We start from the raw sequence: 18523 nt of genomic DNA on the forward strand, positions 1-18523 counted from the left end.
TATTAGCTAAACTTCAAAATAGACTAAAAAAACATAAATTATCCAAAGCTGCTAGCATGTAAATATTAGCCTAATTCCAATACAGCCTAAAAAACTTGAAAGCATAAATTAGCCAAAACGGCTAGCATGTTGAACTTCAAAATAGCCTAAAAAATGAAAAAAATAAAATAAAATACCCCAAACTGAGCTAGCATGTAAATATTAGCCTAATTCCAATACAGCCTAAAAAACTTAATAGCATAAATTAGCCAAAACAGCTAGCATGTAGCTGAAATATTAGCTAAACTTCAAAATAGCCTAAACAAACATACATTACCCAAAACTGCTAGCATGTAAATATTAGCCTAATTCCAATACACTCTAAAAAACTTAATAGCATAAATTAGCCAAAACAGCTAGCATGTAGCTGAAATATTAGCTAAACTTAGCTAAAAATCTTAGTAAATGCTAAAATTTTCCAAAAAGCTAGCAGAGTACACTTTGTAAAACTTTAAAACTGTAACTTTTAAACATAACTATGATTAATAAAAAGGCAGGAATATTATTCCAGAATAAATCAACTTTAACCTTAAATAACTTTCAGTATTTTACTCTTCATAAAAATATTTTTTGTTAAAATTATACAAGTTAGAAATGAGCGCAAGATAACATCGGGCCATTAATAACAATAAAATAAAATAATCTGGAGGGCTGGACTTTGACACATGTGCTGTAATCCATTTATTTATATTGATTTGACAGAAAAATGAACTTCTCTGAGTAAATGAACCGCTTTTACAGTCATGATGGAGCGTGAAGCTTCAAAAACAGTAATGATTGTTCTTTAGAGAACCCATCTGAAGCTTTAGCTTTCAACACATGTTCTCAGTGAAGGAAGGTCTTCAGTACATGACAGAGTTAATGTTTCACCCTCTGTACTTTGAGATCCACCTATCAGACCCGGATCACGGAGTTCAGCGGGTTCCTCGCCGATAAAAAGAATTTCAACAACTCATCTCCAGTCACTCTTGTCGACTGTTTCTCCACGATTGTGTAACCACAAACCGCCATTATGTCACAACTCAAAAAGTAGCAGAAAAGATGAGAAATCATGCAACTTGTTCTGTTTTTTAGCACAAAAATGTATGTAGATTTTTTTGGTTAACAGTTGAAAAATGATCAAAGTGCTCTCAATTTGTTTTTTGTCAACATAAATGTGAAAATGTGTTGAGATTTTTGACAAAAAAACATCATGATGTGTCATAAACAGCTCATCTCCCCGATGACGCATTAGACTCGCAGCTGCTCATCCATCCTCTTCATTTCTTCCACCTCAACTTTTACACATTTCAGATTTATAACTATTCATCAAGATATTTTTATTTTTTAAAATCAGATTTTACCTGAATCATTACTGATATAAAAACTGACAGCAGGTTTGTTATCACGAAGATTATAACTCGTAACCAGGACAACACTTTGCTGACTGATGTGCTTTTTGTATGTGCTGACACTCACAGACACACAACTGAACACACACACACACTGTGTTTTAACTGTAAACAGCTCAAACTTTGATTTGATCCAAAAACAAAGACATTCAGGAGTTTGTCATCTCCAGGATATCAATAAAGTTTTGGAATATCTGCATGAGAATGTAAATTTTTTACTAACTGAAGTAAATATTAATGGAGAAAAGGGAAGAAAAGCTGGAAGGTTTAATATTGAGTTCATGTTTTGTCCAAAGTAAGAGCAACAAAACAGCTGAGGTAAATCAAGATGACTGGATGTTAAACGGAGAAAAGTTGCTGATTCAGAAAAATGAATCAATAGAAATGAACGAAAAACCAAAGTGTTTTTAAAAAAGTACAAGATTGTAGATCTGAAACTAGAAGTGAATTCCTCTGAGCTGGAATCTCTTGAAACTTGTTGAAATATTAATATTTGCACTCAAAAGATGTCAACTTTATGGTTTTTCCTAAATGTGTTCATTACTTGGCTCACACGGATCTCTCTCACTCCCTTCTTTTACTGACCTAAACTGAAACTAAAATAAAAAACAGTTTCGGTTCTGGTTTGAGATCAACTCAGAGGTTAAAGTTCACGAGATTTTTATGCACACAAAGCTGTAAAAAAATTAAAAAATGATTTTCCTTCCTTCCTTCCTTTCTTTCATCTATCATTGTTTCTTTTCATCTATCCTTCCATCCTTCCTTCCCTCCTTAATTCCTTACTTCGTTCCATTCTTCCTTCATTCTTTCCTTCCTTTCATCCTTCCATCCTGTCTTTTATCTATCATTCCTTCTTTTCATCCATTCTTCCTTCCTTCCTTTCATCATTCCATCCTTTCATCTATCCATCATTCCTTCTTTTCATCTATCCATCCTTTCCTCCTTCCTTCCTGCTTTCCCTCCTTCCATCCCTTCTTCCTCCCTTCCCATTCCTTCCTTTCTTTCATCTATCATTGTTTCTTTTCATCTATCCTTCCATCCTTCGTTCCTTCCCTCATTCCTTCTTTTCATCCATCCTTCCTTTCCTCCTTCCATCCCTCCTTCCATCCTTCCTTCATCTATCATTCCTTCTTTTCATCTATCCTTCCATCCTTCCTTCCCTCCTTAATTCCTTCCTTCATTCCATTCTTCCTTTCATCCTTCCATCCTGTCTTTCATCTATCATTCCTTCTTTTCATCCATCCTTCCTTCCTTCCTTCCTTTCATCATTCCATCCTTTCTTTCATCCATCATTCCTTGTTTTCATCTATCCATCCTTTCCTCCTTCCTTCCTCCTTTCCCTCCTTCCATCCCTTCTTCCTTCCTTCCTTCCCATTCCTTCCTTTCTTTCATCTATCATTCCTTCTTTTCATCTATCCTTCCATCCACCCTTCCCTCCTTAATTCCTTCCTTCGTTCCTTCCTTCATTCCTTCCTTCCATTCATCCTTTTTTCCTTCCATCCTTTCTTTCATCTATCATTCCTTCTTTTCATCCATCCTTCCTTCCTTTCATCCTTCCATCCTTTCTTTCATCCATCATTCCTTCTTTTCATCTATCCATCCTTTCCTCCTTCTTTCCCTCCTTCCATCGTTCCTTCATCAGTCATTCCTTCCTTTTCATCTATCCTTCCATCCTTCTTTCCTTTCATCCTTCCATCCATCCTTCCATCCTTTCTTCCTTCCTTTAATCCTTCCACCCATCAAAATAAAAGTCACAAAGCAAAACTTTCACCATTGATGCTAAAAGAGTCCTGAACAAAAACAAAAAATAAAAATTAAGAATATGAATATTTGTTAGATAATAAAGTTGGATTTGATTTTAATGATTGAAGAAAAGAAAAGCTGGAGGTTGACAGAGCGAGCACTGAGCTGAACAAACATGCCTCCAGCACCTTCTGTGCTCCTCAGACTGTTTACCAACTAACCGTCTGGATTCTCTGCACTCAAACATGCGGACCGCTAAGAACACCGTTCACAATGAGTTTGTTTGTTTGTTTGGTTGTTTGTGCACAAGTCAGAACAGCATGAATCAGCAAAAAAAAGGTCAGTTTACTGTCTTAAGACCTCTCTGAAGCAGATTCAGATCATTTTCATCTATAATGAAAAGCTGACAAAGTAATTCAATCATCCCATCAAAACACAAAGAGATGCACGTTTTCATTTAAATTAAATCACAGATAACTCGTGAATTCTGGGGCAAAAACGGAGTAAAATAAACAGCAAACATTAAATCGTTTAAAAGTTTCGTCTTAAATTGTTGATGAATACAGTAATGCCCAATTTTACAGTGAAAAACATCAGAAAAATGTTCATTTTGTAATATTAGTTGAAAAAAAAAAGAATTTAGGTAAGCAACTTATCAAAAAAATGTTAGAGTGATAATGTGAGAAATGCCTCAGGATGATGACTGAAGTGGAAAAACTGGAATAATTCTGATTGAGCTGAAACTTTCTTTCTTATTGTGAAAGAGACAAGATAAGAGGAAGTAAAACGATCTGCAAACAAATGTTAATCTTTTCTAGTTTCTATTTGAAGGCCCTTAAAAAAATCAGGTTTTTGGTTTCATTTTTGTTGGAAAACATTCATTCAACTGGAGGGATTTGTTGAAAAATCATTAACCCAGGGGTTGAGGCTTTTATTTTGGTGACGAGATTACCTAAGTGCAGCAAAAACAACAATTTTTACGGTGTTGTCTGCATTTTCAAACCCCTCAGAGAGTCCCCATCTCCTCTGTGAATTCCCTGACCTCAGTGAGCGGCCGGCTTTTCTAGTAAAAAGGGACGCCGAACAAAGACCAATGAAAAAGGGGATGTCAGCAAATCCGTCCATCCACCCCCCCTCCCTGCTCTCATGTGATCTTCCTTCCCTGTTCACACCACAGAAAGAAAGGCTTTGGGACTTTGCTGTCAGCTTTGTTCCTCTGGGATTACATAATCAAATCTGAGGAATAAAAACAAAATCATGATGATTTTGCATTAATGAACCTCCATCCCATGTTAGTCCTCTGTTTTTCTGCAGTAATATATAAGTTTGACAATTAAAATGTGACCACTTAAGATGTATTTAAATGTGTGAATGTAGGAGGAATTGATTTTCTAAGAACAGAATGTTCGTGTTTTCCTGTTCAGTCAATGTACAATTGCGCAACCAGCAACAACAATCATCTTTTTTGTATGATTTTTTTTTATTTTGTTAATTTTTTTCACCATAAAACTGCAGGTCAGGATGACCCGAAACTTCCTGCTCTCAAAAAATATCTGATTAAACGCCTACAGTCACATTTTTTAGCAGTTTATCAACAAATACACAAGTAATCTGCAACCACTGCATAATATTTAATACTCTCAAAGGTTAAAAAACAGTAAAATTCAAGATATTTTACTGCTTTTTCCTATAAAAATCAACACAGTGGAGATTTTTATTTGCCTGATTAAGAAATTATTTAAAAAACTTTATTTAAAATATTTTTGAAACAATTTTAGATGTTTGTTTAGTATTTTATGGGGATTCATTAAGATTAATTAACGTGTGCTAAGATCCTCATTTTGTTCACATTTTATTCCAAAGTAAATCACTTAGTTTTTGTAATTTTAACCCAAACAAAATACAATTGGGTACATAAAAATGTAAAAAAATACAAAGTATTTGCCCAAAACTACCAAAAAGTGCTTTTTATTTAGCAGTTCTATCTTATATTTCCCTTTTGAATATTTGTGTGAAACTCCTTGTTTTATGTTTTTTTTATATATATATATAAAATAATTCTTGTTAAGTTAAAATGACATATTTTTTTTCTTTAAATGATTGTTCTTTACTATTCTGACTTTTGTGCAGTGTGCAAACTAAAGTGACGGTTGAACCTGTTTTGCTTTTGAGAGATAAAAATAAATGCAAAAAATATGACTGTTCAGAGGAAAAACCCAAAAAGCAGCGTCAGTGGAACTGATGTTGGTATATTTTTCATCATGTGACTGTTACTTCTTCAAACAGGGAAGTGCACAAAGCCTGACAGGAGTTCAGAAGACGCCATCCTGACCATCATGGCGCCTCTTCTTCCAGAAACTCCTTAAAAAAATAAGTTTTCAAGGAGTGGAATAATAGAAAGCAGGTGGGAATAAAACCGGCCTCTTTGTTGTTGAGAGCTGGAGAGGATTGAGTTCATGCATGTGGAATAATGTTTTTTCAGCAGGTGAAGCAGGGTGGTTGAATCTCAACAGTGATGAGAAGGGTTTTTCAAAATAAACAGTTCACTCCCTTTAAAATACACATTTAGCTCAACGAACACAGAGCTATGGTAAATAATTTTATCAAAAACTTGAGGGTTTTGCGGGGAGAATGGACTCAGCGGGCTTCTTGTAGCTTTTCAGGAACATGTAAAACTGTGATTGTGCCTCCCTCTAGCGGTGGATTTAAGTACTGCAACATAATTAATTTAAATAAGTTACAAGATCAACATGAAAATACGGTTAACTTTTTTACGTATTATCTTTAGAGAACAAGAAATTAGGAATTTCTGATGTTTGTAGAGATTTTACCAAACTCCAATCAGAAGTTTTAAATAATTTAATGATTGTACAGAAGTTTTTGGATTTACTGTTTATTTATTACATGTCCCACTGTCTAATTTAGGCAGTTTATGTATCAGGATGAGCCGCATCTGGAAAAAAAATAAAAAATAAAATAAAATAAAACCCAAATTTTGGCCTCTTTGAACTGGCTGCCAGTGCAGAACTTGATTTTTATCAAAATTCTTGTTTTAGTCAGGTACAGCACCTCCTTATCTCTCCAGTCTAGTTTTAAAATACTCTTACACTAAGTTACCAGTGTGTGCTCCTGGTTCCCAGAATCAAGCATAAGTTCCGGTGGGACCGTGCTTTTGCTGTGCTGCCTCCAGCTATTAGAGACTTCACAGTCTTGAAAAAGAATTGTTCCTCCATTAGAGTGTTTTAGCATCAGCCTAGAATTTTTATTCGATTTTATGTTAATCTCTGTTTTAAAATTGTTTTATTTCTTTTTATTTGTTTTATTTTTTATTGTTGCACAATGCTCCATGTTTGTTTTCCTTATATACACTCTGGGCCTCCTTGACTGGTGGTGGATGGTGATATATAAATCAATAAAATAAATGTAAAAACTAATGAGGATTTCTTCAAATAAATTGTGAATTACAATCCAATCTGACAAAAAATGTGTCATCATTGATTTTAAGCAAAAGAAGAAAAAAAAGCTGAATATGAATAACACACATATTTTAGCTCAATTTAAATGAAAATTAAAATGAAATCAATGCTAGAAATCACATCAATTCTGGTTTGAATTAATTTAAAACAAAAATAGGAAGGGAAATAAATCTTTAAATATTTTAACTGAACTTAAATTTGCTTTATATAACAGAAATTCAGTAAAAAACATGTTTTTCTCTTTATTTTGGTTATAAGTGCCCCTCAAATATCTTTTTGTTTATTATTTTTTTAAATGTATTTCCATAAAACAACAACAAAAAACATCTTACAAAAGATTCAAATGTTTTCAAACAGAAAACATATTTTTCTGCCCCTTTAACATACTTAAAAGAAAAAGAGAGTTTTAAAATAAAGAAGTTTTTAAAATATTTTTATACACAATAGCATTAAATCATTAAATTTAGAATAATACCAACTCTCTCATTTTTATGTCTCATTTTGAGTACCTAGAAATGTAATTAATTGCATTTTTGTATCAAAATTGTATCAGATGATTGTTTTTTTCTTTAATTGTTTTATCCTTTGCACTGAAACACATCTTTCTTGTGTTCTAAATTTTGGTAATTAGAAAATTTCACATCTTTTAAATTTGAAGTACTTTGTGTGGCAGACAGTTCTGGTGCTCCACCATCCTTTCCCCTCTTGGTGTCAAACATGTTCAGACCTGCAGAAGTCCATGTTCTCAGAAGAAACCGAAACAACAACAAGAAGACGGAACATGGTTATGGTCCTGCAGATTAAATCCACCTGTTAATCCACTGAACAAACCGGGATGATGTAAGACGGACCTGCGTCACATCACAAAAGAAATCTGCTAAAACTCTCAGATAACATTAGTGCTGCTGATGCAGAGTCACAGCCTGCGGGGGCGGGCCCGCTGTGAGGGCGACATGCATCTGAGGGAGAGAATCTCTTTAGAGGATTGAGATTGTTGTCGGCCTGGATTACCGAGTGTTTACCTGCCCATCTGTCACCTTCGAGCAGAGCAGGCTGCGGCGGATCCACGGTCCAGAGTCACTTCTGCGGGCAGATTAAAACCATGACACTATGAGCTGGAGCTGTGTCATCTTATTGTCAGTTAAAGTCATTAATGAGAAGTTTTGTGTCAGAATTTGACCTGAAGAGAGTGGCCTCAACGGAAACAAACAAATAAAATAAAAAAAAACAGCTAACAAGCAGAAAAGATCGAGAAATTGGTGAGTATGTAAAATTAGCAGATTAATTGTCTTATTTTTCTACTCTTCTTCTGACCAAAACCTCATTGACTCTGACTGAGTATTTATCAATGAAACGTCTGCAACTCCTGGAAATGAGTAACGAGGAGTTTCATTAAAAAAAAATCTAAACTGACATCAGAAAATGCTTTATAATACAGTAAAACAACTGAACAAATTAACCAAAAAAAAAAAAAAGATAGAAAGGGGTGGGTAGACAGGTAAGTAGGTAGACAGGTAGACAAAAGATATGTAGACAGGTCGGCGGTAGGCAGCTAAACAGGTAGACAGGTAGATGGGTAGACAATAGACAGGTAGGCCGGTAGACAGGTAGGTTGGTAGACAGGTAGACAGATAGACAGGTAGACAGGTTGACAATAGGTAGGTTGGCGGTGGGCCTGTAGACAAGTAGACAGGTAGGCAGTAGGAAGGTAAACAGGTAGACTGGTAGGTCGATAGACAAAAGGCAGGTAGACAGGTAGGTTGGTAGACAGATAGACAGGTAGACAGGTTGACAATAGGTAGGTTGGCAGGTGGGCCTGTAGGCCAGTAGACAGGTAGACGGGTAGGAAGGTAAACAGGTAGACAGGTAGGAAGGTAAACAGGTAGACAAAAAGCAGGTAGACAGGTAGGCAATGGGTCGGTAACCACCTAGACAGGTAGGCAGTAGGCAGGTAGACGGGTAGACTGGTAGGTCGATAGACAAAAGGGCAGGTAGACAGGTAGACAGGTAGATGGGTAGACAATAGACAGGTAGGCCGGTAGACAGGTAGGTTGGTAGACAGGTAGACAGATAGACAGGTAGACAGGTTGACAATAGGTAGGTTGGTGGTGGGCCTGTAGACAAGTAGACAGGTAGGCAGTAGGAAGGTAAACAGGTAAACAAAAAGCAGGTAGACAGGTAGGTTAGTTGACAGCTAGACGGGTAGGAAGGTAAACAGGTAGACAAAAAGCAGGTAGACAGGTAGACGGGTAGTCAATGGGTCGGTAACCACATAGACAGGTAGGCAGTAGGCAGGTAAACAGGTAGACTGGTAGGTCGATAGACAAAAGGGCAAGTAGACAGGTAGACAGGTAGACAGGTAGGCAGTAGGAAGGTAAACAGGTAGACAAAAAGCAGGTAGACAGGTGGGCAGGTAGGCCAGTAGACAGGTAGGCAATGGGTAAATAGACAGGTAGGAAGAAGGCAGGTAGACAGTAGGAAGGTTAACAGGTAGACAAAAGGTAGGTAGACAGGTAGGCAGGTAGGCCAGTAGACAGGTAGGAAGTAGGCAGGTAAACAAGAAGAAAGTTGACAGATAAAGTTAATTTGTAACCAACAAATTATTCAGTAAATTAAGTAAAACATCAAAACAATTTGCAACTACTAGATAAAAAGTACATCTACTTAATACTACTTTTAGCTTTTTTTGGACAAAAATTATGATCTATCATTAAAATTAAGACTTTACAATCAAAAAGAGCATTAAAATAACTAAAACTAGCGTACTACTAAGAATAAACGGGTTACTCCAGAAAAGGAGGATATTTGGGCTTCCAAACTCATGACGTAAACCTTCACTTTTATGATTTTCTAGGTAATAAACTATCAAAGACTTGATTAGTTTAGCTTGTGCAATTTTTATTACTATTAAAACTATTTGTATAAATATTACTAGATGCTTGCATGAGTTCCACGAATAATAACAACTGTTTCTTAAAAATATTGTAGCCATTAAAGATAAATATTCTCAGTTATAAGCAATAAAAAGGAATTAAATGTATTTTAACAGTTTTATTTGGACATTGGTGGAGAGGAACAAGGGAGAAAATTTGGTCTTTTATGGATTTATTTGGTATTCTAAAAACTATTTTCTTTTAAGTTTCATTTTTAGGAGTTGATTTGTGTTTTAAACATTTCAGTGAGGAGAAGAACGGGAGAACAGTGATGAAGAGGTGAAATGTGAACACACGCAGAAAGAAATAAAGTTTGTGAGGTCATCTGCTCCAAACACCTACACAGATAAAGCAGGAAAAACATGGATCTCCACCCACACAGCTGCAGTCTGGACGCCTTCTGTTGACTTCACAAACACACGAACGTTTCCTCCTGTAATTAACATATTTCTGACCCTCCTGGGAATCAGTTGTGCATCAGTGCGCCTCATTATGTGTGAGAGGTTCCATCCCGCCGGCTGATCTCTCTGGTGCTCTCCTCTGAAAGGAGCTGCCAGCTCACGCCGAGCCCACACCGCCACCACGCCATCCTCCAAACTCTTTGATTCTGCCTCTCCTCTCTCTCCATCGGCCCACTCAGTCTCCATCTGCCTCTCCGCCGCTCTCCAGCTCCCTTTAAGCTGATGGAGCTTATTGTGGACAAATAGGCTTATGAGCATCGCTATGGTAACGGCGAATGGTGAAAAAGCTACATAAGCACTTCATCGGAGGGCCGTGATCCAGTAGCTCCCTTTAGAGATGGTGCCCTCAACCTCCTGCAACAAGTAAAGGCAGGCCAGGGGAGCTCAAGGGAGGAGGAGGAGGAGGAGGAGGAGGAGGAGGAGGAGCAGGGTAAAGAGGAGGGACGTAAAGAAAAGAGGACCATTCTCTTCGGTTCACCTGACACGCTCTCTGGGGTTTGAAGACTTGATTAAAATCTCGTTTCTACTGCAGTTTGGATTCACACGGAGCCCAAGAACAACCTCTGAGGAAGAAGAGCAGGTAAGACAAAAGAAAATTCTTACATTTTTATTTAAATTTAGTCAGAACGCTTAAAAAAAAAAGACTCACGGTTTAAAAACAAATGAAGATAAAGTAAATAAATGATCATCAGTTTTATGCTTATTTCTCAACCTTGATGCAGAGAAGACGAGTAGATCCGGTTGAGAAAACTACATTTTCAAGCTATTAATACTTAAAAATAATGAACTACAATAGAAAAAAACACATTTAAGGCATTTCAACACTATCTAGAGCAGATTTTATATGCTTTTATGCCCAGAACAGGATACTTTCTGCTTATTTCTCAACCTTGCTGCAGAGGAAACAAGTAGATCAGATTCAAAACTGCAACTTTAATCAATAAACACTAATTATAGTAGAAAACAGACACATTTAAGGCTGTTCAACACCATTCACAGCAGATTTTATATCCTTTTATGCCTAGAACACGATACTTTCTGCTTATTTCTCAACCTTGCTGCAGAGAAGACAAGTAAATCCAGATCAAAACTACAATTTCAAGCTATTAACACTTAAAAATAACAAAATACAATAGAAAAAAGACACATTTAAGGCATTTTAACACTATCAAAGCAGATTTTATGTGCTTTTATGCCTAGAACATGATACTTTCTATTTATTTCTCAACCTTCCTGCAGAGAAGACAAGTAGATCCAGATCAAAACTACATTTTTATGTTATTAACACTTGAAAACAACTAATTAAATGGGAAAACGGACACATTTAGGACTTTTTAACACCTTCCAGAGCATATTGAATGTGCTTTTCTTCCCAGAACATGATTACACTTAAAAAAACATACATTTTCTGCAGTTCAAAACTACAATTTCAACCTGTTAACACTTAAAAATAACAAGATACAACAGAAAACAGACACATTTAAGACATACTAACACCATCAAAGCAGATTTTAGGTGCTTTAAACATGATACTTTCAACTTGTTTCTCAAACTTCTTGCAGAAAAGACAAGTAGATCCAGTTCAAAAGTACAATTTCAACCTATTAACATTTAAAAATAACAAATTACAATAGAAAACAAACAACTTAAAGGCATTTTAACACAATCCAAATCAGATTTTATGTGTTTTTATGCTCAGAACATGATTACACTTCAAAAAAAACATCAATTTTCAGCTTTTTTCTCTTCCTTGCTGCAATTCCAACCCATAAACATTGAAAAATCACTAAATGTAACAGAAAACAGATACATTTAAGGCCGTTCAACACCATCCAGGACAGATTTTATGTGCTTTTCTGTGTTATTAGAGTTAAAAAAAGAACAAATGTCTGCTTTTTTTTTGCTGAGATGACATTATTTTTAACCTGAACCAGCTGCTGGTGTGACCGTCCAAATGTCTGCTTTAATGCAGGGGTCAGAAACCTCAGGTAAACTGGAGGCTGCATATGTGAGAACAGCTTTCCCACTAATCTCACTTTGTCCCGTTTGTTGTGAAATCTTTCCTTTACCGTTTATCTGAGTCATGAACAAGACGGAGAGGTGAAGACACCTTAAATTGCAAAATAAATCAGATAATTTATGGGGGAAATGAATAAATCCTGATTATTCATTTGAATGTTAATACATCAGTAGCTGTGCTTCAATGCTTTTGATGAAAGGCCGCAGAATAAAGAGCGGCGCCGAATTTATGCTCACCAGGAGCCGCAACGGAGGACAATGGCCTCCTGGTTCAGCTGGAATGAGCCCTACTGCCGGAGCCCCCGCAGGGACCCGGCGGACGTGGTCACCGACACCCTGATGCTGGAGCTCAGCTGGCAGCTGAAGGAGACGGAGAGGCAGCAGCGGGAGCGGGAGAGCGAGTACCGGCGCCTGAAGAGCGGCGTGGACTACAGCTGGCTGGCCAGCACGCCACGCTCCTCCTTCAACATCAGCACCGGGGAGAGGCTGGCCCTGGAGGACCTCTGCGCCAAAGTGCCTCCGTCCTGCTGTGGGATGGTCATCCTAAAGTAAGAATTTTAACTTCTAGATTGAGCATTCTTCTATTAAAGGTCATTATTTGTGTCAAGTTTCTTTCACGGGGAACGAATAAGCCCTTAAAGTGTTTAATGGGAGCGATCACAGAGCAAAGACACTGATCGGCTGGCGCACGTCTCCCTCGTCCAACATGTGTTCCTCCTTTAATCTTCTGCGGAGCTCGCCTAACACCTGTTCTTAGAAAGCTGCTGAGGTCTTCAGAGTCTCATTAGAGTCTGACAACATTAACGGATGCACAAGAAGGAAGGTGCGTCCTTCATGACGACTTGATCGAGGATTAAATCAATTTCCTATCGAAGTGGCAACACATAAAAATTAGGAGGCTCTTAAGAGAGTATTTGGAGGCCGGTTGAGTCAAAGCCTGGTGTTGTTTAGAGGAGGAGTGATAACTGGATCTTGGCAGGAGCGTGGTGTATGTGTCATGTGGGTGGCGGATGTTGCTGTGAGCAGGAAGGAGGATTTCATGATGCTTAACAGAGACATTTGGGTCAGTTTCTTACCCAGAAACTCAATTTAGCTTTTAGAATAATTGAATTATAACTAATAAGTTTGATTTTTCCTTTTGGACAGAACAAGCAACTTTCAAAATAAAATACCCCCATGTGTTTCTTGAATTAACTTGGTGCATTTTTATCCTTTTACTGTTGACTTTAAACATGACAACTTGAGGGAATTTTGCTCTTTAAGAACTGAACAGTAACTAGATCAGAGTTCTGCAGCCTTCAACACTTAAATTGTCATTTGGGTCAAGTTCTTACCGATCACAGCCCAGCAGGAGCCACTATTTCATCCTTTAGAAATAAAACACTGATTTGAATTTGTGTTATTGTTACTAATATGATAAACAGATAAGAATTATTGTTTTATTGTTGCATAAATAAAACAAACATAAGGAGAAAATTGCTTTTTTTAAAAAATATGAAATAGTTTATTGCTATTTGCATGACTTCCTTTCAAAATAAAAGACTTCCTTTGTCACATAAAATCATCTTAATGCAGCAAATGCGCTAGTTTAGTACAGCAGTTATTTAAAAAATAATAATTAAGCAGTTTATTTTACCATTTGTGGTGACTCTCAGTCAGAAATTTGTACATTGAATTCTTTAATTGTAAATCTAATAAAATCAAAGTTAAATGTGCATTTTTTTTAACCATAAGGTGCTTTTAAAATCCTTGAATTTGTTCAAAATTAGGAAATATGGCTAATTCTTGTTGTGCTTACTGACTTCCAATTGATTTTCTGGAGTAAACTGTGCAAAAAAAATATATTAAAATGTGTTAGTTTGACTTACTGTCCATCAACTATTTGAAGATTTTTCAGCATTTTTTTGCAAAATCAAAGATCCACAATTGACCCCTAGCATAAATAATAGAAATATATAAGGGTTTGTGGCATTAGTATTTCTTAAAAGATAGTAGCTAGCACATTCTTTACACATTTTTTGCCCTTTTTTCAAACAGGTTCAGAGATTTGATCCAAACGAATGAACCCGAGGCCCACGAGGTGTCCGGCCTCTTCCGCTCCGTCCTCCTGGAGACTTTGGATCACTTGAAGGAGGAGCAGGAGGCCCAGCGGCTCTCTCGCCAGTGGAACCACAAGCGCGCCATGAGCATGAATTTCAAGTCCCGGATCAGGATCAACCCGTTCGGAAGCACGACGGGCCTGGCGGCCGTGCCCGACAGGACTGGGATGAGCGATCTCAAAACGGTCTCGGAGGATGTGGAGAAAGGGATAGAGAGGGAGGACAAATTTCAGAGGGGGTGGAGCATGCCCGACTTCAGATACAAGGGAAGCAGCAGTAAACTCGTCTGACGTGGACGCTCACGCCTCTGCGCAGTATCACATCTTTGCATCGTGCAAAGGTTTTTCAATCACTACCACTCAGCATTTAATCCTGATTTTCATCTCAAAGGTGATTATCGTCTTTTCTCAGTAAGAGTTAGACTTTGCCTAAAAATATTGCCTCTTGCTTTGAGATTTACTGCAGCCTAATAGGGATTTATTGGCTTTTTGTTTTAGCAAAATAGTTGCTAAAAGGGGAAAAAATGGAATGCCTTTAAAGTGAATCTTGTTGGATAGAATATTTGGCATGAAATTTCTGGCTTTAGAAAAGCAGCTCTTTTTAAAATTCAGAGCTCGAATTCCTCTCCAAGAAGCACAAAGACTCGGCAGCAGAAAGCATCCTTCATTCAAGGTCAGCAAACTGAAGGCTTTCCTCCTACGCACTTTATTCGCTAGAAGGTATCAGAAGAAGAGAAACAGTCGCCCACGCAGTGACATGTTCTTTTTGAATAAAACAAAATACAGAAATCGCTTTTGTTTTTATTGTGGGCTCTTTTCCAGTTGTCAAACAGCAAATTTGAGTTGCAAAATGTCTTTTAATTAAAAAGATATTAAGATAATTACACAGTAATTTGACCAAAATAGAAAATTATTGAATTATTTTGATACAATCTGGGATTTTTTCTGAAGTGCTTTCATATGGAGTATTAGGGCCACTTTATAAACAAAAAAATATTTTTTTAATTACGACTTTAAATCTAGTAAATTTACGGGAAAAAGTCACAACTGCTAAATTACAAGAATAAAGTCGTATATTTATCATAGGCTAAATTTATAACTTTTTTTCTTGCACATCTACGACTTTGTAAATTTATGAGTTTTAAAGTCGTAATTTTATGAAAAAAACTCATATTATTTTTATTTTTGGTGACCCTGAGACTCCATCGTACTTTCAACATAAAAAAATTTAAAACAAAATCAAAAAGTCAAACTGTTCCATTGGATTTCTGTTTAATCAGACAATCGAACATCAACTGGTTCATCTGAATTTTACAATTTTCCTCTCATATTTACAAATCTAATATTTTACAAAGACTGTTTATGAACTTAACATGTAAAAGGGTCCAAACAAACAACTGGTCTGAAAAGGGAGCTGAAATTCAGCTTTACTGGTTAAATTGGTTTCAGTTTCCGTCTTCTGCGGTGATAAAGGCAACCTGCCTTTAATATTTTGTCTCTTAAAAAAACAAAAAAACAACAGGAAGTTCTCTGATTTTGCCTCACAAACGGTAGCGGTGATTGCAGCTGTGGCCTCAAAGGGTTGAGTTCAAGAACTCCAAAAGTTCTGCCCGATTTTTATCCCGCTGGAATGAAACAAAGAACGTTTTAGCAGAGGAAGCAAAACTGTCAAAACACACAAACCCACACGGATTTTTACCTGCTTGTCTTTTTTCGACTTCTTTAATTTCATTTTAATCTTCTTTCCTGAAATCATGCTGTACTTGCCTTTATCTCTGTCCTTTAAGTACTGAAAGAAATAAAAGATAAATTTACTTGTAGAGAATATGACACAGTTTGAGGTGAAAACAGAAGCAGTCTATGCTAGCTTGAATTGTGATCCTGAAAACAGATCGAATTATTTTGGTACCTTTGAGATCTGAACCGGTCCAGATTTTTCTCCTCCTTTTGCTCGCTTTTCCTTTTTATGCTTTTGCCTCTTCTGCTTTTTTCCCTTCTAGTTCAGAACAAAATAAATAGAAAAACAAAAATTCAGCACAGTTAAAAAAAAAAACAACAGTGATAAGAAAAGCTCTCATTTTAATCACCTTTTTCTGCTTCTTTTCCTTTCTTTTTTTGGACTGCTTTCTGGATTTACTATGTGAATCTGCAAACAATAAAAAGAAAAACAGCAGATAACTGCAGAGCTGAAAAAATAAGGAGATTCAGATGTATTTTAATCAGCAGGAAACTTTTTTATTTGATTGACAAGCTCGGGAATAGCAAAATTATCGATGGTTGCTGCTATAACAACAAAACGCCTTCAATTTGGCTAATCTGGCAGCATATTTTTTATTATTTAGCCTGTAGAGTGAACTGCAAATTAGTTTCTACCAGAAGTGAACAAAGCACACAAGTTCATAGAGAAAACAAGCAGAGGTTGAGTCAGTATCGAGTTCTGTTGACTGTTTGCTCACTTACCGCTGCTACTGGAGCTACTCCGACTGCTGCTGGACGAGTGCGATGAGCTACAAGAGGACGACGAAGACGAGGATGATGAAGAAGATGATGAACTGGAAGAAGATGAAGACGAAGACCTACTCCGACTTTGTTTCCTTTTCCGTTTTTCACGTCCTAAAAGAGAGTTTTACAACTTTTAGCCCTTATTTGGGAAAAACAAAATAAAGAGAATCTGAAAAACGTAATCCTAAAGCAGAAATAAACTAGAACATTCAATAAAATAAAGTAAAATACGAGTCCCACAATCTTTATAAATTATTTTTTGTCCAAAATACGATTTTTCCCTTGTTTTTATTAGTTAGAAAGCAGCTCTACTGACTGATTTGTTAAAAACGGGTTGTTTTTTCAGTATAAATATCAAAGTACAACTACTAACTAAAGTACTAGCAAAATGAAGGGCTTGCCTGTGCTGCTTGATCTCCTCCTTTCCTCTGTTGTGGATGTGGAACTTGACACCCTGCATTCGGCTTTCGTTGACTGAAAGCAGAGCAATGTTTACATGTTTACGTCCCTTTAACTTCAATCACAAACAACAACCACAAATTAGCTTTAGTTTTTACGGTAAACACTGATTTAAGCCACCACTTAGTGCTAAAAGCAAACATTTTAAATCTGTTTTTTCACAATTTAAGATTAGCTAAAAAGCCTCAAAGCGATTTAAATGTTTTCATTGGTGCACATCGTTAAGCTTTTAAGCTAATGCTACAACGAAGCTGTTAAATTAAGTACAAGTCATCTATACTTACCATATTATGAATTTATTTAGATTATTTAAACATTTATCTGATCAAACTGAAAGAAATTCGGAAGAATGAGTAGCAAATCGTGAAATTTACTCGCTGTTTTCCCTGTAAATTAGCAATGGTTAGCATTCTTCGGAGACATTTTGTATCCCATGATGCATTGCTGGAGGCTGCTTTGAAACAACGCGCGTCAAAGTGCGAAGGTTCTGGATTTTGGTGTATCAACTACTACTGGACCATAAAATGTGAGTTTTTATGGAAATTGAACCTTTAGAATTTAATTTACCTGGTCAATAAAATGTATATTTAAACAGCTTTATAAACACGTTCTTTAAAAACTGTCTATTGAAACAGGAAATTGTAAGTTTTAGTGTTTTAATTAGACATCACAATGGAATCACTATCAAGTCAATTATAATTTTCAACTAAATCTTGCAACAGGTAATGAATACATTTTTTAATTGAAATATCATCTTTTTGTGAATAGAATAGAATAGAACTACAGACTTAGGGGTCAAATGTAAAAAACATAAAAATAAACCAATAAAATACAAGTAAAACAAAAATTATATAAAAACTACACACAATTTAAATGTTCTTTCTTCCGTTTTTAATTGGTTGGATTAAGAATTGGTAATGTATTCTGTGTTTTATTAGTTAAAATGTTTCAATGTTTTATGGGAGAAGTTTAAAAGCTTCAGAAAAGCTGCTGTTGTTGACAATATGCTTTTATCTTCTCGTCATTGCTGCTTCCATTCCTCCTTCTGTTCTCAAATGACCTTTTTTTATTGGCTAAGTTTAGTCTTAATTTACAAAACAAGCGATAATTACATTTTCTTACTTTAAAACGACTTAGATTTGGAATGAAAGTATCACATTTTGACCTATTTCTACCATTGTTGTCTATATAGTATTTAATTTACATTGAATAAGCAAGAAAATATCAAACTATTAGTATAAGTTAAAAAAGACAACATTACATAATATAAGGCATAAACCTAACTTAGGTTTGACTTTGATTTGTCTTTTCTTCACATATTTTTATTTCTTTATTTGTTAACTTTTTTCTTGTGCAACCAAAGAATGCGTCTTAAAAAGGTTTTTTAAAAAAAATATAATTA

The 18523-nt window shown here is 36.1% G+C and overlaps 2 protein-coding genes across 2 annotated transcripts; one reads left to right on the top strand and one right to left on the bottom strand.

The window, feature by feature from the left end:
- The first annotated feature begins 10224 nt into the window (after positions 1-10224).
- Positions 10225-14949, top strand: rd3 (retinal degeneration 3, GUCY2D regulator). The gene is made up of 3 exons (XM_024291243.2): positions 10225-10623; positions 12303-12610; positions 14100-14949. Exons 2-3 carry the CDS (start codon positions 12321-12323, stop codon positions 14449-14451), a joined length of 642 nt encoding a protein of 213 aa, XP_024147011.1. The 5' UTR covers positions 10225-10623; positions 12303-12320; the 3' UTR covers positions 14452-14949.
- Positions 14950-15415: 466 nt separating this feature from the next.
- On the bottom strand, positions 15416-17602 carry si:ch211-22i13.2 (uncharacterized protein LOC553945 homolog). The gene is made up of 7 exons (XM_024291245.2): positions 17406-17602; positions 17064-17136; positions 16621-16773; positions 16248-16306; positions 16070-16156; positions 15860-15949; positions 15416-15785 (listed from the first exon to the last, which is right to left on the bottom strand). The coding sequence occupies exons 1-7, from the start codon at positions 17406-17408 to the stop codon at positions 15735-15737; spliced, it is 516 nt and encodes a 171-aa protein (XP_024147013.1). The 5' UTR covers positions 17409-17602; the 3' UTR covers positions 15416-15734.
- Positions 17603-18523: the final 921 nt, after the last annotated feature.

The sequence above is a fragment of the Oryzias melastigma genome, linkage group LG24 (genome assembly GCF_002922805.2).
Source record: "Oryzias melastigma strain HK-1 linkage group LG24, ASM292280v2, whole genome shotgun sequence".
Classification (NCBI taxonomy): Eukaryota; Metazoa; Chordata; class Actinopteri; order Beloniformes; family Adrianichthyidae; genus Oryzias; species Oryzias melastigma.